The sequence below is a fragment of the Loxodonta africana genome, chromosome 15 (genome assembly GCF_030014295.1).
Source record: "Loxodonta africana isolate mLoxAfr1 chromosome 15, mLoxAfr1.hap2, whole genome shotgun sequence".
Classification (NCBI taxonomy): Eukaryota; Metazoa; Chordata; class Mammalia; order Proboscidea; family Elephantidae; genus Loxodonta; species Loxodonta africana.
In genome coordinates this window covers 2,674,174-2,686,833 of record NC_087356.1, presented here as the reverse complement: position 1 = coordinate 2,686,833, position 12,660 = coordinate 2,674,174, and the positions used below count along the sequence as shown (strand labels likewise).

The following is a 12,660-nucleotide window of genomic DNA, read 5'->3' as shown; positions in this document are numbered from 1 at the left end:
CGGTGGCGCAGACCGCGGCTCGGAGGTGCCGGGCTGCTGGGCACCGGGCGGGCGGCTGTGAGAGCCCCCGGGCGGGGAAGGCGGCGGCCCCGCGGGTCGCGGCGGGTCGCAGCCCCTCCTGGGCGGGCCCTCTGCTGGACCCCCCCCCCCGCCTGACGTCAGGGCCGGGGGCGGAGAGCCGCGGCCGCGCTGGAGAAAGCGCCGGCGCCCGCCGCGGTGGCGCGGGGAGCCCGAGCCCGGGGCGCAGACCGAGCCGGGGCCGAGGCGGGGGCGGTGGACGGGAGCGCGGCGGAGGCGGAGGGCGGCGCAAAGGTAGGGCGGACCGCGGCCGCCGACGCGAGGGCGGCGCCCGGAGAGTCGAGCCGCACCGAGGTGAGTGGGGCCGGGGCTGCGCGGGGCCGGGGGCGAGGGGCGCCGCTTTGTCCCCAGCTGGGCAGGGGCCGCCGCCCGCGTGAGTGGCAGGGCCGGGGGCGCCGGGAGGGGCGGCGGCGGGGGCGGCTGGCGGCCTGCGAGCCTTGGTGCGCTCCCCGCCGGCTGTCCCGGGGGTCGGGAGGGGCGGGGAGCTGGTGGGGAGGGGTGGGGGTCCCTCGTGCTGCCCGGCCCGTGGCCAGGTCCTCGCCAGCCCCCGAACTGCCCCCGGCTCCTCCACCCCCGACGGAAAGTTTGGGGCGGGCTTGGCTTGGGGCCGATGTTGTGGATCAGATTTCCCTGCGCGGCCCCCTGTCCGCCTCCCGTTGCGCCGGCAGGCGGGTTGTCCCGGAAAGCCGGGCCCCCGACCCGAGCCGGGCGCCCTGTCCCTGGCCGGAGCGCTCGCCTGCGGCCGCGGCTCGCTGTTGGCGGCTCTGGGTGGGCAGGGCCGGGGGACACAGAACCTGGGCCCCGCGCCCCGTCCTGCACCCCCCAGCGGCCGCCCCTTTTCCCCGCCCCGGGAAGAGCGGGGGTGGGGGCCCTGCTGCGCCCGCGGACCCTCGGAGCGCGCCTCGGGGTCTGGCCCGGCCTGGGGGGAGGGACAGGGGGGAGCGGGGGTGTGGGGACGGTGGGGGTGAACGCGGCCGGCCCCTCGCCCTTCCCGCGCTGGGGTTCCGGGCCGGCAGGGGGCGTCCGCAGCCCGGGCCCCGCCACGCTCCGGCGCCGCCGCTTTGTTTGCATTCAAATCCCCGGAGCTGGGGGAGGGGAGACCCGGCGGGACAAGGGGGCCGGGTCTTGGCGGGGACCCTTTGTTTTGGGGTGCACAGGTCGCCAGCGCCTTTATCTCTGGGCCCGGCACGGGCGGGCTGCAGCAGCGGCAATCCATTCAGACCCCCTGGCGGCGTCAGGGTCCCCGGGGCGCAGTCCCCGAGTTGGGAAGGGTCGTCAGATTCGGGGGCGCGCAGGCGCTGGCCCTGCGCGGCGCGCCCCCCGTGGTCCCAGAGGAGCCCCCTCCGGCCCCACCCCCACCCCCGCCCCACCCCCACCCCCACCCCCACCCCCACCCCGGCCTGGAAGCACAGCCGGGAGGAAGATCCCTGATTAGAGCAGAGCCGGCTGTGTTCCCCAGCCGCCCCCTGCCCGGGGGCTGAGTGTCTCCTAGGAGGCTGTTCGAGGAACAGGATGAGGCCCTGGTCATTTCCACGCCCATCCTACCCGCTTCCTGCCTCCCTCCTTGGGCAACAAAGGGGCCTGGGGAAGCTGGGCCCCTCAGCTCCCGGCCCCATCCAGCCCTGCTGATGTGGAACGGGGTTTTGGGCTCTGCCCCAGCCGGCTATTGTCTGTCCTGGGGGAGGGGAGAGACTGGGGCCGGTACTTCCACAACCTGCTACACCAAGTCCCCCGACGGGGTCCTTCCCAACCAGCAGCCCCCGCCACATGCCCCTCACGCACTAAGGGTTTGCATCCCGGAATTAGGTCTTGGCGCAGGCTGGAGCCCCGATGGAGGCAGGTCCCGCTTCCTGGGGTTATTTTAAGAAACCTTCAAACCGTTTAGGTGTGGGGGAAGAGGTCCCCCTTTTCATTTTTTTAAACAACTTCCTGTCGAGTGGAGGCGGGGAGAGGGCTTCGTGTAGTCTTGGAGATGGAAGTGCCTACTCCCAGGGCACTCGGATCCTCCCCCTCCCCTCAGGGAGAGCCCAGTCTTTTCGGGCAAGGGGTTTTAGCGCCCCCTCCTCCAAGGAGAGGGGTGAGGGGGACCCCCAGGGGCCTCTTGAGAAAGCTGATCAGGTGTTCTGTCAATGCCTGCTGGCGTGGGCTTGTGTGGGACCCCTTCCAGACTGTTTTCTCTGGCTGTGGTTATGACCCTTTCTTTTCCCCAGCAGGGCAGCTGACCTGGAGCTTAGAGCTGGAGCATGTGCCATGGCCCCACTCTGGGCCTTCTGGCTGCTGGCAGCGGGGCTGTGGGGCCTTGGCATTGGGGCTGAGGTGTGGTGGAACCTTGTGCCCCGGAAGACGGTATCCACTGGGGGTGAGTGCCTGACTTCGTGAAGGGGAAGACTGTGGGGAGTGGGAAGGCAGGAAGGATGGCTGGGGGAACAGGGGTGTTGCCGGGAAGCACAGGGGCTGCTGAGGAATTGCCCCAGAATGGGCAGGCTTTATTCTGCAGGAAAACTCAAGGCCCACCGCTCTGGTGGGGCAGCTTTCTAAGAAACGTGACTGTGGCCCCAGAGACTCAGAACTGGTAGTACAGGTCACGACCTGCAGCTTGCCTCCTTCCAACACTTGGGATAGCTCTGGGAAGCCTCTTTTCAACTCCCCATCCCCAGTTCTGACTGCTCCTTTCATGCAAGATATGCACCATTCTGTATCGTTCTCCTATGTCTTTTTGAACTGTCGGTAGTACTGGGAGCCCAGAGAGAGAAACCAGAACCAGGCCAGGAGTAAAGGATGAGGTGTTACCCCCCCGAAATTGTTCTAGCTCCAACCCTGTGCCCCCAGGAGCCACCTTGTGAACCCTAACAGTTGCCTATTCTGCTCTTGTACCCTCTGGTGGTGCTGGGTGTGTGTGTGTCTGTCTCTGTGCTTGCGTGGGAGGAGCAGAGCAGGCCTGCAGCCTTCTTTGTGCACACACCTGTGCAAAGAGGTGATGTCAGGTGTTTATATCATCTCTGCACCCTGGGGACCCTGGGTGAGCTCACCTCCCACAGGCTCAGTCAGGTGCTAATGAAGCCCTCCCTCACTGACCTGGGTCTGGGCTCATCATTGGCTCCAAAGACTAAGGCTGGTTTGGGGGGACCCTGAGGACAGGTCGGAACTGTTTCAGGGGCTGACGTAGAAATCATGTGACTCTGTAGTACGCTGCATGCTGGATGGCAGCATGGCTTCCCGCCTCTGTGGCTTCCATACCATCCCTGGTCCCTGAGCCTCTGGCTCCCCTGCCCTTCGTGGCCTGGCTTCCCAGCCCCAGCTGTGCCTGCGTCTCTGGGCTGCCTGGACAGCCTGATTTGGGTCCTGTAGTGAAGGGTGTCTAGAGTCAAGGAGGGCTGACAACTGTTCTTTACTTCCTGCCCTGTGTGACCTGGGCCCAGGGCCTAGCTGGACCCTGCCATGTGGGCAGCGGTGTGCGGAAGGAAATAGCCACTGAGGAAGTTGGGAGGGGAAGTGTCCCACTCTGGGGCGGGAGGTGCGGCTGACCCTGAGAGTGAGAGCCATCGGTCTTATGGCTTCCTCTGGCCGGAAGCTGCGGCTGAGATATCCTTCCTTCCTTCCTCCTTGGGAGCCCAGATTTGCCCCTTCGCAGGCTGGGAATGGCCAAGGAGGCTCGGGTGGAGCTGTCAGCCCAAAGGCAACTCAGAAAATGTCTTTATTGCCAGTCAGTAAAGAAAATGCCTTTATTGCCAGTCAGTAAAGCAGGGACTTGGCTGGCATCTGTTACTGGGGTGCTGGCTGGGATACGGGAGGCTGAGGTCATTGTACCTAGGAGGCCATTCATTGTAAAAGGGAAGGCTGGCCCCTTTGGCCCTGCTCAACCCTGCCTCGTTCCTGCAGAGCTGGCAACGGTGGCACGACGGTTCTCCCAAACGGGCATCCAGGACTTCCTGACGCTGACCCTGACCGAGCGGACGGGGCTCCTGTACGTGGGGGCCCGGGAGGCCCTGTTTGCCTTCAATGTGGAGGCTCTGGAGCTGCAAGGAGTGGTGAGAGGTGGGAGAGTGGGAGGAACACAGTGGGATGAGAGAAGGCAGGGCCCAGAGGGGCTTTGCCTGGTCAGGTTGTCCCTCAGCCCAGCCATCCATTTCCTACCCCACCTTCTCCCACACTGAAATCTTGCTCACCCTCCAAGGCCAGCTCTCTGCTCCAAGGCCAGCGTGTTGCTTCCCCCTACCCCGCCTCCTTTTGTAGCAGTTACTGGATTCTACTGTCATCGAGTGGTGGGGCTTCTGTCCTCTGCTAAAGTCAACCCCCAGAGAATGGGGCTGTGTCTTCTCACTTGGTATCCCCCAGATTGCTGCCTCAGGCCGTGCGGTGGCACACGCTCAGTAGGCGCCTGTGATGTTGCTGACATGTCCTCTTTCTGTCCCCAGATCTCGTGGGAGGCCCCAGCTGAGAAGAAGGCTGAGTGTACCCAGAAAGGGAAGAGTAACCAGGTGGGTGCTGCGGGGGCAGGGCCCCTAGTGCTTCCCACTGGCGTGTCTTATGTCCCACACACTCTCGCCAGCGCTTCGGGGGCCCCTGTCTCCCCTTGTTCCAAGACTGGTCTTGGTCCAATTCTTGGCTGTTTTGTCCCATGTCTCGGGCCCCTCCTACTCTCGCCAACTGGACGCCTTTCTCCACCCAGACGGAGTGTTTCAACTTCATCCGCTTCCTGCAGCCCTACAATGCCTCCCACCTGTATGTCTGTGGTACCTACGCCTTCCAGCCCAAGTGCACCTACATCGTGAGTGCAGCTCCTCCTCTTGGCCCCTCTCAGTTCATCTCTGGGCCCCAGGCCATGATCTCCTGGGCCCCTTGAGGTCTTCCCCTTCTGTGTCTCAATCTCACTGTCTCTCTCTCTCTCTGCCTCTAGGACACGCTTACCTTCTCTCTGGAGCGCAGAGAGTTGGAGGATGGGAAGGGAAAGTGTCCCTATGACCCAACTAAGGGCCACACTGGCCTCCTTGTCGGTGAGTGGCTGTCCCCGCTATAGGCTGGGGGCGTCCCCCAGGGACGTGGTTGCACTCTAGGGCTGTGTGGGCCTGAACATGTCCTCAGTTCACTTCCAGTCTGGCTGATCTCTGTCTCCTGTAGATGGCGAGCTGTATTCGGCCACGTTCAACAACTTCCTGGGCACGGAGCCTGTTATCCTGCGTAACATGGGGCCCCACTACTCCATGAAGACAGAATATCTGGCCTTTTGGCTCAACGGTGAGCCCTGATTAGCTGGCGTGGGGACTGGGAAAGCCTTCGTATGTAGGAGAGACTGAGAGAGTCCCCAATACGCCGTCACTGACCCTCCTCCTCCTCCCACAGAGCCTCACTTTGTAGGTTCTGCCTACGTACCCGAGAGTGTGGGGAGCTTCACAGGTGATGATGACAAGATCTACTTCTTCTTCAGTGAGCGGGCGGTGGAGTACGACTGCTATGCTGAGCAGGTGGTGGCTCGGGTAGCCCGGGTCTGCAAGGTACAGAACCCTCCCCGTCGATGGGCCTTGGGAGCCCCACTGGCCTGGCCAGGCTGACTGCTAACGTCTCCTTGCCATCTGCCAGGGAGACCTGGGGGGCGCACGGACCCTGCAGAGGAAGTGGACCACGTTCCTGAAGGCGCGGCTTGTGTGCTCTGCTCCCGACTGGCAGCTGCACTTCAACCAGCTGCAGGCGCTGCACACCCTGCAGGGCACCTCTTGGCACAACACCACCTTCTTTGGGGTGTTTCGGGCACGATGGTGAGTTGGCCGGGAATCTTTGGGGATGGGTAGGAGAAGGTTAGCCTGTGTGAGGACCTGGGCCCAGCCTCTTAGTCAGTTATCCAGAGACCAAGAAGGATGCTGGACACCTGACCCCTTTTCATGGTTCACTGGGAGGTGGATGGTGCCCTGCCCTGGGTGGCACTTTATAGCCTAAAAGGCCTGGCAATCTACTTCTAAAAAATCAGCCATTGAAAACCCTATTTAGCACAATTCTGCTCAGATGCACATGGGGTCGCCATGAGCAGGAGTTGACTAGGCAGTAACTGGAAATGTGCTCACGCCCGCCGTTGTCCCACCTGGCTCCTGCCTCACTGCCCCTTCCCTGTGCTGCGGGGCGTGGGACAAGGTGGGCATTAGGCCTGAGCCTTGGGGTATCCCTCCCTGCCACAGGGGCGATGTGGACCTGTCGGCCATCTGCGAGTACCAATTGGAAGAGATCCAGCGGGTATTTGAGGGCCCCTACAAGGAATACCGCGAGCAAGCCCAGAAGTGGGGCCGCTATACCGATCCAGTCCCCAGTCCTCGACCTGGCTCGGTGAGTCCTCAAGGGCAGGGGTGTGGCTGCCCACTCTCAGCCCTAGTGCCAGCCCCGCCCAGGCTGACTGGCCTTCCTGCCCACGCCCCATACCCTCCAGTGTATCAACAACTGGCACCGCCATCATGGCTATACCAGCTCTCTCGAACTGCCCGACAACACGCTCAATTTCATCAAGAAGCACCCGCTGATGGAGGAGCAGGTGGGCCCTCGGTGGCGTCACCCCCTGCTCGTGAAGAAGGACACCAACTTCACCCACTTGGTGGCTGACCGGGTTGCAGGGCTTGACGGAATCACCTATATAGTGCTGTTCATTGGTACAGGTATGGCACGTGGATGCAGGCATGGCCAGCAGAGGCTGCATGAAGGCTGTGGCTGGGGCAGGGAGAGCTGGAGGTACTCAGGCCCTTGTGCCCTCTCCCTTACATCTTTTGCCCTCACCCTCAGGAGACGGTTGGCTGCTCAAGGCCGTGAGCCGGGGGCCCTGGATCTACCTGATTGAGGAGCTGCAGGTGTTTGATCAGGAGCCAGTGGACAGCCTGGTCCTGTCCCAGAGCAAGGTAGGAAGTCAGGCTCCCACCCACCATCTTCCCAGGGTTCCTTCCTGTCTCACCCTGTCTGCCCTGTCTGCCTTTCCCCAACCTGGTTTGTGTGATTGGCCAGGACGAGGCTCGGGAAGCATTGTGCACACACATCCATGAGTGTGGGGTAAGTTCCTGGAAATAAGAACGCTAAGGACTCTGCCCTCTACTGGCTTATTATGTATAGCCTTGTTCCTAGGGGGATGTATGTGTTCCTCGACCTGAGTGCCAGCAGCTCCTCTGACGTTCCCGTCAAAGCCCCCATCGAAGCCTCAATTTTGCACTGGTGGCTCTGGCTGCAGCCTCTTCCCCCAGCTGGTCGTTCATTGCAGCCGATCCCCGGCCTCAAGCTGCCGTGATGTCTATGGGACCCTCCTGCACTCGCTCAGAGTTCTACCAGTCCCGAGTACCTGCTGGTCCTGCCCTTCTCTTTCCGTGACCATTTCCCTGAAGTGCTTGTGATAGATAGTCTTTGCTGGCAGGTTTGCAGCACCCGTTGAACTATCACTTGCTCGCCATTGATCAACTAACTGTTGTGACTCAGAATTGTCCCCCAGAACATGAAATAATGGCAGAAAGACGGATTGAATAAACACACAGATAGGCAAGCACCATTCAAACAGGAAAACCACTTATGCTGTGCTGGTGCTGTTGTGTGGGGTGAGGGCATTGAGAAAAACAGATTTCCTGCATTGTGATGCTGTAATGGGTTGTGTGTGTGTAAGTGCGATTAGACTGCTCAGCCTCATAGGTGTGTTACGCGTTTCTAATAAGGTCATGTTGATAAGGTGCTTAGGATTGTGCCTGGCTTGTGGTAAGCCCTGGGTCTTAGAATCCTGGCCTGTCATCGGGACCTTGGCACTGCCTGTCTTCCTCCTCCTTTGCCACCTTTTTGCCTTGTGCTCCCTGTGAGCGTCTGAGCCCCCGTGCTGTCCTGTTCCGGCTGCCTCTTGGGGTAGACAGGCTGCCCCATCCTCCCACACCCGATTCTCCTGCAGAAGCTGCTCTTTGCGGGTTCCCGCTCACAGCTTGTCCAGCTGCCCCTGGCCGACTGTATCAAGTACCGCTCCTGTGCAGACTGCGTCCTGGCTCGGGACCCCTACTGCGCCTGGAACGTCAACACCAGCCGCTGCGTAGCCCCAGGGGGCCACTCTGGGTGAGTCGGGCTGTACGGTGCCGATGTGAGGGAGGAGGGCAAGGTGGTTGGAGCCGGGATCCTGACCGATCCCGCTCCTCCTGCCAGATCCCTGCTGATCCAGCATGTGACAATCTCAGACACCTCAGCCATCTGTAACCTGCGTGGCACCAAGAAAGGTGAGCTGACTGTTTGTCCCCTTCCGAGGGAGTGGCCTGGGGTCAGAGCTGGAGTCCCCACAGCTCCGCTTGGCCCTGGGCTTCCTGTGCTGACTGTGCCACCTCTCTGTCTCTGCCCTGCAGTGAGGCTCACTCCCAAAAATATCACGGTGGTGGCGGGCACGGACCTGGTACTGCCTTGCCGCCTTTCCTCCAACCTGGCCCATGCCCGCTGGACCTTTGGTGGCCGGGACCTGCCCGCGGAACAGCCTGGCTCCTTCCTCTATGATGCCCGACTCCAGGCCCTGGTGGTGATGGCCGCCCAGCCCCGCCACGCTGGGGCCTACCACTGCTTTTCCGAGGAGCAGGGGGCACGGCTGGCTGCCGAAGGCTACCTTGTGGCTGTGGTGGCCGGCCCATCAGTGACCCTGGAGGCCCGGGCTCCCCTGGAAAACCTGGGGCTGGTGTGGCTGGCCGTGGTGGCTCTGGGGGCTGTGTGCCTGGTGCTGCTGCTGCTCGTCTTGTCACTGCGCCGGCGGCTGCGTGAGGAGCTGGAGAAAGGTGCCAAGGCGGCCGAGAGGACCCTGGTGTACCCTCTGGAGCTGCCCAAGGAGCCCACCAGTCCCCCGTTCCGGCCCGGCCCTGAGACAGACGAGAAACTTTGGGATCCTGTTGGCTACTACTACTCAGATGGCTCCCTGAAGATTGTGCCTGGTCATGCCCGGTGCCAGCCCGGTGGCGGGCCCCCTTCTCCACCACCTGGCATCCCGGGCCAACCCCTGCCGTCTCCAACACGGCTTCACCTGGGGGGCGGGCGGAACTCAAATGCCAACGGTTATGTGCGCCTACAGCTAGGAGGGGAGGCCCGGGGTGGGCTCGGGCACCCGCTGCCGGAGCTCGCTGATGAACTGAGGCGGAAGCTGCAGCAGCGCCAGCCGCTGCCCGACTCCAACCCCGAGGAGTCGTCGGTATGAGGCGAACCCCCCCACCGTGTTGGGGGCTTGTGGGAGGGGCAGCTCCTACTTTTGCACAGGCACCAGCTACCTCAGGGACACGGCAGGGCACCCACGCTGCCTGGGACATGGGACAGACCCTGCCCAGCACCCGCCCAGCCATGAGGTCCTGCTCTGCTCAGCATGGGCACTGCCACTTGGCGTGGCTCACCAGGTCACCAGACTCAGAGGGGGCATCTCCCTCCTCTCTGTGAATCGTGGACACGTGGGACCCCAGCAGCCAAAACTTTTCAAGGCAGAAGTTGGAGATGTGGGTGTGTTTGTACGTATGTATGTGCGTGTATGTGGGTGTTTGCACGTGTGTGTGACATGGCCTTGCCGTTTCTGTCGAGTCTTCCCTTGGCCTGGGGGCCTCCTGGTGAGTCTTTTGGAGCTATGAAGGGGAAGGGGCTGGACCACTTTGCCTCTTCTACCCCCACCTGTCCTGAGCGGGGCAGGGATGTACATAAGGGGGTGGGGTGGGCAGGGTGTCGTGCCCCTTTGGGGGAGTTCAGGGCTCAGGGGTGGGCCTAGTCCTTCTCTGAGGGATGTGAATGTTTGTGGGGGGGAGGGAGGTGGAGCCTCCTGTGTGTTTGGGGGGAAGGGTGGGAGGGGCCCCCTGGGGTTCAGTGGTATTTTATACTTGTCCTCCCTTAAGGGGCTGGGAGAGGTTGTGGGGGGAGGGAGGGGAGGGCCAGTGTGCTGTGGGTCTGAGGTATTGGCTCCCAGTCCTAGCAGGAGGGCTCCTGACAGTGTAACTTATTGTGTCCCCGCGTATTTATTTGTTGTAAATATTGAGTATTTTTATATTGACAAATAAAATGGAGAAAACGTTACTGTGATGGGGCTGAGTGAAGCACTTCATCTAAACTCTCCTGGGCGCCAAGAGGGAAGTCTCCCTGTGGGGGAAGCGAGGCTGGACTGCCTGCCCTAATGGACCCAGGGCAGCAGCTGGACTGTGGTCCCTGCCTGCTTGTGCTACTCTCGAGGGGGGAACAGCCAAGGCCCAGTTTTTTCCCACAGTGGTGGCTATGGGGCTGGGATCCAGACCTCCCCCACAGCCTCTTGGGAGCCAGCCTTGGCTTCTGGCCAGGGGGAGAAGTCAGGGCATTGGGAGTCAAGGCGGGGAGGAGGAGGAGCTGCCTTCCCAGAAGTCTGAGGGGGCCAGAGGAGGGGAACTTCCTAGAAGCAGTTTAAGGATGGTGGATTGAGGCTCCCTACTACCTTCAAGCAAAAGCAAACCCACAACTGTGGGGTCAATTCCAATAGCAGAACTGCCCCACAGGGTTTCCAATGCTGTAAATCTTTTTTTAAATAACATTTTATTGTGTTTTAGGGAAAAGTTTACGCAGCAAATTAGGTTCCCAGTTAGCAATTTTTATAAAAATTTTTTCATGACTTTAGTTACGTTTTTCACAATGTGTCAGCATTCTCATTTCCATTCTGTTTGTTCTGTTTCCATTAATCTAGCTTCCCTGCCCCTCATTACATTTTCATCTTTGCTTTAGGGTAAATACCGAGAGCTTGGTCTCCTGTAGTTCATAAATTTAAGGCAGCACAGTACTCACGGCGATACTATCAGCCAATCTATTTGGATGAAAGGTGACCTCCAGGTGTGGCTTCAGTTCCAAGTTCAAAGGGTATCTTAGTGTGATAGTCTCTGTTGGTTGAAGGCTGTAGCCTTTACAGACACAGTGCCACGTTGTTCTGCAGAGCGGGTGGTGGGGTCAAACTGCCGACCTTTCATTTAGCAGCTGGGCGCTTTAACCATTGCACTACCAGGGCTCCTAGCTCAGGCTCCTGGCTCCTAGCTGCCTCCTCCAGGAATGCTAAAGTCTTTAATGCCCCAGCTTCATGGGAATGTGGAATCTACCCTTATTGCCAACCGGTGAGAGCCCTGGTGGCTTAGTGGTTAAGAGCTGCAGCTGATAACCACAACTTCAGCAGTTCAAATTCAGCAGCCACTTTTTGGAAACCCGAGGGGGCAGTTCTACCCTGTCCTATAGGTAGGGTCAGTCTAATTCCAAATTCACTGGACGGAAATGGTTTTTTGTTTTGTTTTTTGGCCACCCAGTGTGCATCAAGCCGCTTTCCTAGTGAGGGGAAGTGGTATGGGGCCAGATGTTTGAAAGAAAAACAACCCAGTCTGGATTCTGTAACCTCTCCACCATTTCTGATGAGCAGGACACTTCAGATGGAGCACAAAGGTCTGGGGATCCTGCGGGGGAGGGTCTTGAAAGCTGCCCTGTCTCCTCAAGCAGAAGGATAAGGCTGGGGTAGTGCTGACTTGTCGACTCGATGGCACTGGGCTGGGGGTAGTGCTGACTTGGTCGACTCGATGGCACTGGGCTGGGGTAGTGCTGACTTGTTGACTCAATGGCACTGGCCTGGGATAGTGATGACTTGGTCGACTCGATGGCACTGGGCTGGGGTAGTGCTGACTCGGTCGACTCGATGGCCCTGGGCTGGGGTAGTGCTGACTCGGTCAACTCGATGGCCCTGGGCTGGGGTAGTGCTGATTCGGTCGACTCGATGGCACTGGGCTGGGGGTAGCGCCGACTTGGTCGACTCGATGGCACTGGGCTGGGGTAGTGCTCACTTGGTCGACTCGATGGCACTGGGCTGGGTAGTGCTGACTTGGTCGACTCGATGGCCCTGGGCTGGGGTAGTGCTGACTCGGTCGACTCGATGGCACTGGGCTGGGGGTAGCGCTGACTCGGTCGACTCGATGGCACTGGGCTGGGGGTAGCGCTGACTCGGTCGACTCGATGGCACTGGGCTGGGGGTAGCGCTGACTCGGTCGACTCGATGGCACTGGGCTGGGGGTAGCGCTGACTCGGTCGACTCGATGGCACTGGGCTGAGGTAGCGCTGATTCGGTCGACTCGATGGCACTGGGCTGAGGGTAGCGCCGACTTGGTCGACTCGATGGCACTGGGCTGGGGTAGTGCTCACTTGGTCGACTCGATGGCACTGGGCTGGGTAGTGCTGACTTGGTCGACTCGATGGCACTGGGCTGGGGGTAGCGCTGACTTGCTCGACTCGATGGCACTGGGCTGAGGGTAGCGCTGACTCGGTCGACTCGATGGCACTGGGCTGGGGGTAGCGCTGACTCGGTCGACTCGATGGCACTGGGCTGGGGTAGTGCTGACTTGAGTCGGCCGCGCGGGGTGCGTGGTCAGTAGCCGGCAGCCCAGAGGGTGTTTTGATAAATGGAGATGTTTATTCCATAAGCTCTGCGCCTCCTGTGGCAGGGGGCCTGGCCCTGTGCCTGGCCTCTGCTTAAGTGCGGCTCTAGTGACAGGACAAGGTGTGGCCGGCTGAGGCCCAGACGTGGGCGGTCACGCAGCTCCAGCCGCGACCCCCGGGGCAGGGGAGCCCGGTGGGATGGGGGCGTAACACGGT

The 12,660-nt window shown here is 61.0% G+C and overlaps 1 protein-coding gene across 3 annotated transcripts; it reads left to right on the top strand.

Annotated features, from left to right (window-relative positions):
* The first annotated feature begins 304 nt into the window (after positions 1 to 304).
* On the top strand, positions 305 to 9,718 carry SEMA4C (semaphorin 4C). Of its 3 annotated transcripts, XM_064268422.1 has the most exons (15): positions 305 to 372; positions 2,292 to 2,437; positions 3,958 to 4,106; positions 4,494 to 4,556; positions 4,748 to 4,846; positions 4,976 to 5,072; positions 5,197 to 5,313; positions 5,419 to 5,570; positions 5,656 to 5,831; positions 6,246 to 6,390; positions 6,491 to 6,713; positions 6,838 to 6,950; positions 7,970 to 8,127; positions 8,215 to 8,285; positions 8,409 to 9,718. In XM_064268422.1, the coding sequence occupies exons 2-15, from the start codon at positions 2,329 to 2,331 to the stop codon at positions 9,236 to 9,238; spliced, it is 2,502 nt and encodes an 833-aa protein (XP_064124492.1). In that variant the 5' UTR covers positions 305 to 372; positions 2,292 to 2,328; the 3' UTR covers positions 9,239 to 9,718. The 3 variants fall into 3 exon arrangements, with proteins under 3 accessions (XP_064124492.1, XP_064124491.1, XP_023396912.1); XM_064268421.1 differs by lacking the exons at positions 305 to 372; positions 3,958 to 4,106 and having other exon boundaries at positions 1,498 to 2,437; XM_023541144.2 differs by lacking the exons at positions 305 to 372; positions 2,292 to 2,437 and having other exon boundaries at positions 2,466 to 4,106.
* Positions 9,719 to 12,660: the final 2,942 nt, after the last annotated feature.